This window comes from Chelonia mydas, chromosome 10 (assembly GCF_015237465.2).
Source record: "Chelonia mydas isolate rCheMyd1 chromosome 10, rCheMyd1.pri.v2, whole genome shotgun sequence".
Classification (NCBI taxonomy): domain Eukaryota; kingdom Metazoa; phylum Chordata; order Testudines; family Cheloniidae; genus Chelonia; species Chelonia mydas.
Window position 1 is genome coordinate 71,138,503 of NC_051250.2, and position 7,024 is coordinate 71,145,526.

At 41.7% G+C, this 7,024-nt stretch overlaps 1 protein-coding gene across 3 annotated transcripts in view; it reads left to right on the forward strand.

Moving 5' to 3' along the window:
* SV2B (synaptic vesicle glycoprotein 2B) overlaps positions 1–5,142 on the forward strand; it is a 114,145-nt gene extending 109,003 nt beyond the window's left edge. For all 3 annotated transcript variants that reach the window (XM_043524107.1, XM_007060365.4, XM_043524106.1), the window contains exon 13: positions 46–5,142. In XM_043524107.1, the coding sequence (XP_043380042.1) occupies positions 46–229 (184 nt within the window). In that variant the 3' untranslated portion in view covers positions 230–5,142. The remainder of the gene's footprint in view (positions 1–45) is intronic.
* Positions 5,143–7,024: the final 1,882 nt, after the last annotated feature.

Sequence of the window (7,024 nt, forward strand, 5' to 3'; positions counted from 1 at the left end):
CTGTCTGACTCCTAATCACCACTTTCTGCTCTTCCTCTCCTGCAGATCAACAGCCTTTGGCATCCTCAACGGTCTCTGCAAGGTTGGTGCCATCCTGGGGAACTCTATCTTTGCCTCCTTTGTTGGGATAACCAAAGTGGTTCCCATCCTTCTGGCCTCCTCTGCGCTGGTTGCAGGAGGGCTGCTAGCCCTGAGGCTACCAGAGACTCGAGAACAGGTCCTGATGTGAGAAATTGGGCAGCAGGAAATGAAGAAGAGCTACAAAAAAGAGCCATGTCTAGAAAAATCAAAATGTCCATTTATCCTTTTCTGCGGATACCTCAGATATGGGGAGGGGGGAAAAACAACCCCTAATTTAAGACCATTTCCCATCCATGATTGGCTCTTTGCAACCAGGGTACATACACACTGCAGCACTTTGCTCGTTTGCTTTAGATCCAGTCCACACTGGGGAGAGACTGAGGATCTGTCCTTCCCATGCGTGCATGGGCATAACTGACACAAATATTAACAGCAGCATTGTGTGTGCAGGAATCAAGGGGGAGAACAGATTCAAACCTTTATATGCCCTGGATGAGTTGCAAGAAAACATCTGCATTTACAAGCTGTCCTGGCTTGCAAAAGAACTGGAAGATAGTTAACAAACCAACTCTGCTGAGGTTAGGTCTAGCTTTGGGGGTCAAGATTTCCAAAAATGACTAGTAATATGGAATATCTTGATTTTGGGGGCCCAATTTGAGACACCTTTCAGGGGCCTGATTTTTAGAGGGTAAGTGCTCAGTGCTTTCTGAAAATCAGACCCCTTTATATTATCTCTAGTTGGGCACCCAGAATCACTAGTCATGTTCTTGAGCTGGGATTTTTTAAAAATAAAAATATATCCTATTTCAATTTCTAATTTTAAATCTCTATATTGTTCTCACCAAGAAGAATCTAAAACTAAAACAAAACTAAAAACCAGTCCCACTAACACAAGACATCCAGAGCAATCCCTAGGAAGAGACGTTATTCTTGTCCAGTCAACAGTTCTTTAATGGTGTTGATTTTAGGATATTTGTATAATAGGAATTTTTTTCTGCCTAGTTCTGTTTAAGAGAAATTGGCATGATGTTGGGGATTCTGCAAACCAAATGTGTATATATTATGCGGTGTAAATAGGGGACAATTTTTGTTTAAAGTCTAGAGGATGGTAACTACTAGAATTTACCAGCATTTTAGCCATATTAGTTAAGGAAAATGATGTGTGAGTTTCCTATAGATTTGGGTCTTATTGAAACACTGTAAGCACAATTATTTATAGCTTTTTAACCTGATGTCTAGAGAATGCACTTAGCAAACTTTCATTGTACAGTATATTTAATTGTCTGTTAAGTGGGATAATGAAGTTTTAAATTCTGTAAAGATCATTCTTGGAATTCCTATGATTCCTCATGGTATGACTTTGGCTTTGCCACACAACTAGACACAAAGTGATACAGTAGAACCTCAGAGTTATGAACACCAGAGTTACAAACTGACTGGTCAACGACACACCTCATTTGGAACCGGAAATACGCCCTCAGGAAGCAGAGATAAAAAAATGCCACAACAGTACAGTACTGTTCTGTTGTTAAATGTAAACTACTAAAAAAAAAAAAGGGAAAGTTTAAAAAAAAGATTTGACATGGTAAGGGCACGTTTCATTTAAATTAAGGTGGTTAAAAGCAGCATTTTTCTTCTGCATAGTAAAGTTTCAAAGCTGTATTAAGTCAGCGTTCAGTTGTAAACGTTTAAAAGGACAACATAACATTGTGTTCAGTGCCCGTTCCCCAGATGTTCGTAACTCTGAGGTTCTACTGTACACGTTCAGTTGCATTTTTGGATATATATATTTTTTGGAAGCAAGAATGAAAGGCAAAAAAATAAATCTTCCGCTGCTCATAACAATATAGATAATGCTAATCAGACCATTAGCAGGCACAGAGGCGGGCTGGCATCTAATGGGACCAGATGAGTCATGGGAAATTTGTGTCACTTATGACAGTCTGTGACATAAAAAGCTGTTTGATACTATTGCCACTGTCAAGTTTGATGGAGAAGTGGCACAGTGCAAAGGAAAATCAAGGTTCCCATTTGTGCTTTTAAAAATCACTGGTTCACGTTTGAATCCAAGCTGAAAATTCACAAATCCACAGGGATTTCCCCTTTACCAACAAGGCAGCAGTGAAATGAGTTATAATGCCACAGTTACCGTACAATAATGCATCTTACTATACAGAAACTACTAGGGATGATCACTAATTTGGCTAACAGATCACTAGAAACTCACATGCTGATTGGATTCTGGAGTTATGGGGATCACTTGCTCTTTCTTTTGCCTTTTTCCCCATCCACCCACTGAGTTGAACTGCCTTGTCCACGTCCTCCTTCTCCTCTTTCATGACCTCCAAAAGCCATATTGATCTCCCCGCTGGGTCCCCTGCCTTTAAGGATAGGAAAATGGCCACTCTGAATCCCCTATACCTGGGGTTAAAGACTTCACAGTCTAACTCCTCTGCTGCATGGAGGCAGTTATATATAAGCAGTAACTCACATTAATATTGTCCCCTGATAGCTGCGGGATTCATTCATGGCATCACTGTAAGGAGTATATTTTCTACAGTAGAAGTATACAGAGTATATGTAAATCATGGGAAGCAAATGTTTCTGGGACTCCTTGGCCCCGACACTAAATCTCCATTGGGTTTCACTGTTCTGTGGTCAGCTCAAGCAAGGAAATTGCAGTACGTAATTGTGAAGCTCCCAGGTTACAACTGGCTATGGATTTTTCAGATTTAGGTTGAGGTTTATGAAAGTGATAAAATCATGAGCTGCTGTAATAATTCTAGGCTTCTTATGCCTCGTGTCTTCAGCTTACAGATAGCTTTGAACCCTTCTCTACTAGTCTTCGAAAGGGCTAGGTCCAGCTTTCTTCATGCACAGCACCCGGTCCCTTGGAAAGGCTGAAGCTAATGCTACTGTGTCCTTTTAAATATGGCAGCAGTACACGGGCACCTCCTTAACCCCTTCTCTGCTGCTGAGGATTGTGTCCGAGAAAGCAGCGTTCCCTAAAAAACATCCCATCCTTGCCCTCTGCTGGAGGTAGACATGTACTTCAGCACTGAAGAGATCACAGACTTCCTTGTGATCAAACCACTATAGGGCGACTCACTCCATTTGTCTCGGTGTACTTAGGGAGAATGTTTCATGTTCTGGGTGATTGTGTTGCATCACTCTGTGATGTCGAGTTCATCTGTATTTATTTTACTAGGCATTGTTAGTCAGGTAAGTATGTAGTGCTGGGACATTCAAAAGTACTAACCTGACCCAATTGTGTTCTGCACTGACTTTGTACAATGACTGTAGCCACAGTGTTTATATTGAAAAACCCATCAATTCACTCCTGAGGAGGCGGAAACTGAGAGCTTCAGTTATTGGAAATGGGGAAGTAGGAGATGGTCACTGAAACTTTAGAAGCCTTTCTTCTTCCGGGGATTAATCTTCCCCAGAGTCTGCATGGTGGAAGTTTGGATTCCATAGGTTTGTGGGGACCAAGTACTAAGCAGTAGACAGTGGGTATCAGGCTTACACTAGCCAGGGACATCAGCTAGATGATATAAAATGCCTGTTGCATCTCTAATGACTATGAATCAATCACTCAGAGGTGCACAGGATGCTGCCCTTGTATCTTGATGGATGGTACAGTTCTTGTCTGTGAACTTTGGACGAGGAGTTCACCAGCCCAATTCTAATGTGAAAGCTTAGACACACACTGCATCTGATCATTAATATCACAATAGTCTGAGAAGGGATGATACAATGCTAGGGATATAACAAAGACTTTAGCATGGGGAAATAAAGCCTTGTTTGTTCTTATTACAGAGATCTGTCAAATCCCTAAATACACCCTCAGCACATCCTGTTTTTTGTTCACCTGCAGCCCAATTAGCTCCCTGTAAAGCTGCACCCAACCATCCAGTGATTTTATCCTCACCTTACTGCCTTGTAGTTTTTAATTAGACTTGGGGCCAAACCAAAATGCTGGATCTGCGCGTATGCTGAACTTTGGGAATGTTTGGAAACAGATCTGAATTTTGAGCTGCTGCCAACTCCTTTTCAGAATCAAAACTATGGATCCCAACAGCCCTGTATGTTGGGAAAGTTCTGATTTGGATCCAAATTGTGTGGACTGGGCCCATCTCTACTGTTAAGTCTTTTCCATATGGAATTTCTCAGACAAGACCAATATTTTACCTGCCTATTTCTGGTATTTGCTACAGTTAAAGGTCATCTTTAGTCTTAGAATGTCCTGGGTACACTGGACCATCCACAGCGGGGACTGGTTCCTGGCTATAGGAAGCTCTCTTAGTGAGCTTCCTTTTCACTGAGTATTCACTCCCCAAAGCAGTTAGAAGATTTCATAGACTTTAAGGCCAAAAGGGACCAGTATGAACATCTAGCCTTACCACAGGCAATAGGAATACATAACGAAGAGGGGGTTCTGCCTCAAACTCCATGGATCTCCAAGGATCAGCCAAAGGCCCATCTGGCTCTCTCCATTCACACAGTCCAGGGCATAATGGGTGAGACACATGCCCTACCACCTGGCCAGGGGAAGCAAAGCATGTAGAGAATCCCTTCTATGGATGACTCTAGGGGGTACAATCTGGCCCTCTGTGCTGACTTTTCCTAACTGTAGAGTGGAGTTGATGAGACTCACTGGCAACACAGGGGCATCCTGAGTCTTGATCCATTAGTGTTTGTAAGCATGCTGAGATCCTCAGGTGGGAGGTACCAGAGAAGTGCAAAGGATTACTATTAGTGCTGTTCTTCATCTTATTAGAATAAAGATGCCATGGCACTTACTGCAGGATGCTAGTCTGAGCATCCTGGCCCCATTCTAATATGGAGAATTACATACTGCCTCCCTAAGTTCCCTGTTGCTTTAATTGGATAGAATACTCTCCATCCCTTTCTTTACCTTAGCTGTGCAGAGCTTCCTCTTGCTTAGAACTGCCTCATTCAACCCCAGTGGTGGCCACAGTTTGGCAGAGGGCAAGGTGACCTCTCTATGTGTATACTGTCAGCTGTAATTCAGGACCGCTCTCTCAGACTTTAAAGAGGCAATATATGAACCTGTCATAATATTATTACTGAAACATGAGCCACAGATTCAAAATCTGGAGCTAGATCCAAACTTCTTCTAAGTTGGTAGTGATCAGATCTGGGGATCCATTACAGAGATAGGATGGAGCCAGATCTGATCATGGGATTCTATTTGGGGACAAGTGCTCAGATTTTTAGTAATGGAATTTACTTTCCAGAAGACACACACACGGGGTGTTCAGGCCAATGTGTAACAGAACCCTATGCTCCATGTGTACTGGCAAATCTCTCTCTTACATGCTCACCCCTGTATCAGCAAAGGCTGCTTTTAGGGGGAAAACAAACCAGGAAGTGTGAAACAAACCAAACCAAACCAAACCCCCATAACTTCTTTGCTGTATGTTATTCTAGAGCTCTCTAAACTTGTATGCATTGTATGTTTCACTGTAAATAATATCCAGTGTGGTACATTTAATGGAATGTTTCGTGTAGATGTTCTCTCAGCTGACTCTGTATGTGTGAAATGGCCAATTCCATTTCCTTGGTTTCTTTTCTTTATTTTTTAAAAAATGTTGGTTTGTTCCATGTCTGACTGTCACTGGAAAATGGAGTCATTGCAATGGACTTTGTTTTTGTTCTGTCACATTAAAATCTGGAAGAAATAAAACAAATTCTTGCCGTGTCCATGCTTCAATGTATAGCTCACCTTCTTCTACTAGGGCTGTAGCTGCTGACCGTTCACCTCAAAAATAAGGGTCTTCATTGGATGTAGGAGACCTGTATCCTCCCTGCCAATCTCAACTTGATTAAGTCTCATTCCTACCACTGTTTTGTCAGGACTGATATTTTCTAATGTACTGTACAGAAAACCTTGTGTCTTGAAAGCAACCGATGGAGAGGGCACCCAAGAAAAACAATGACCTCCAGACACAGCAAAATTGTGTCTTATTGTAAGAAAAGACTTCATAAATAAACATTTCTCTTTATAAGCTAGTACCACTGTCACCGTGACTCAGTGGGTCACAACTGAGAATACCAAATTCAGGACAAACTGCCGAGAAACACGGCAGGACACACACCAAAAGTGGTGGTTATTCTCCCATAAGATATACCAAACCAGCAACAAAAGTAAACTTCTGTCTCACCACACTGGCTAACAAGAAGTCAGAAAAGCAGTCTCCTTAGGCATTCCAGTCCTGGATTCAACACCCAAACACTAGACTTAAATATGAGTGGTTGTTTAAAACCAATTTCATCAAACAATTTCTCAAAGGGTTCTTCCAATCCAAAAGGACCAGCCACATACCCAGGTCAATATACAACTCAGTTCTTACCCAATAATCATGCTGTTGCCAATCCTTTAGTATCTAAAATCTAAAGGTTTATTTATAAAAAGAAAATAAAGAAGGAAGGAAGGTGAGAGTTAAAATTGGTTAAAGGAATCAGATATGTACCACAACTGCAAAGTTCTTGGATCAGGCTTGTAGCAGTGATGGAATAAACTACTGGCTTGTTAAGTCTCTGGTGTTTCCAAATCACTGGAAGGTCCTCAGTCCCTTAGTTAGAATGCTCCCATTAATATAGTTCTTAGTCCAGAGGTTTGAGAAGGGAAGAGGCAAAATGGAGATGTTTCCAGGGCCTTTTATAGTTTCTCTCAGGTGAAGAGAAACTCACTGTGGAAAATTACAGGTAGCAAGATGGTGTTTGGGGTCACATGGGCAAGTAACATGTCCATGCCTGATTTCACTTAGTCACAGCAGAAGACATTTCATATTCCAGATGAAATGTTCACAGGCAAGTCCACTAAGTGTAGATAGGCATATCCCATGGTCCATTGTGAGTTAAGTGTTCCTTGATGAGCCATTTAACTTGGATAGTCCCTTCAAGATGTGCAGGCTAA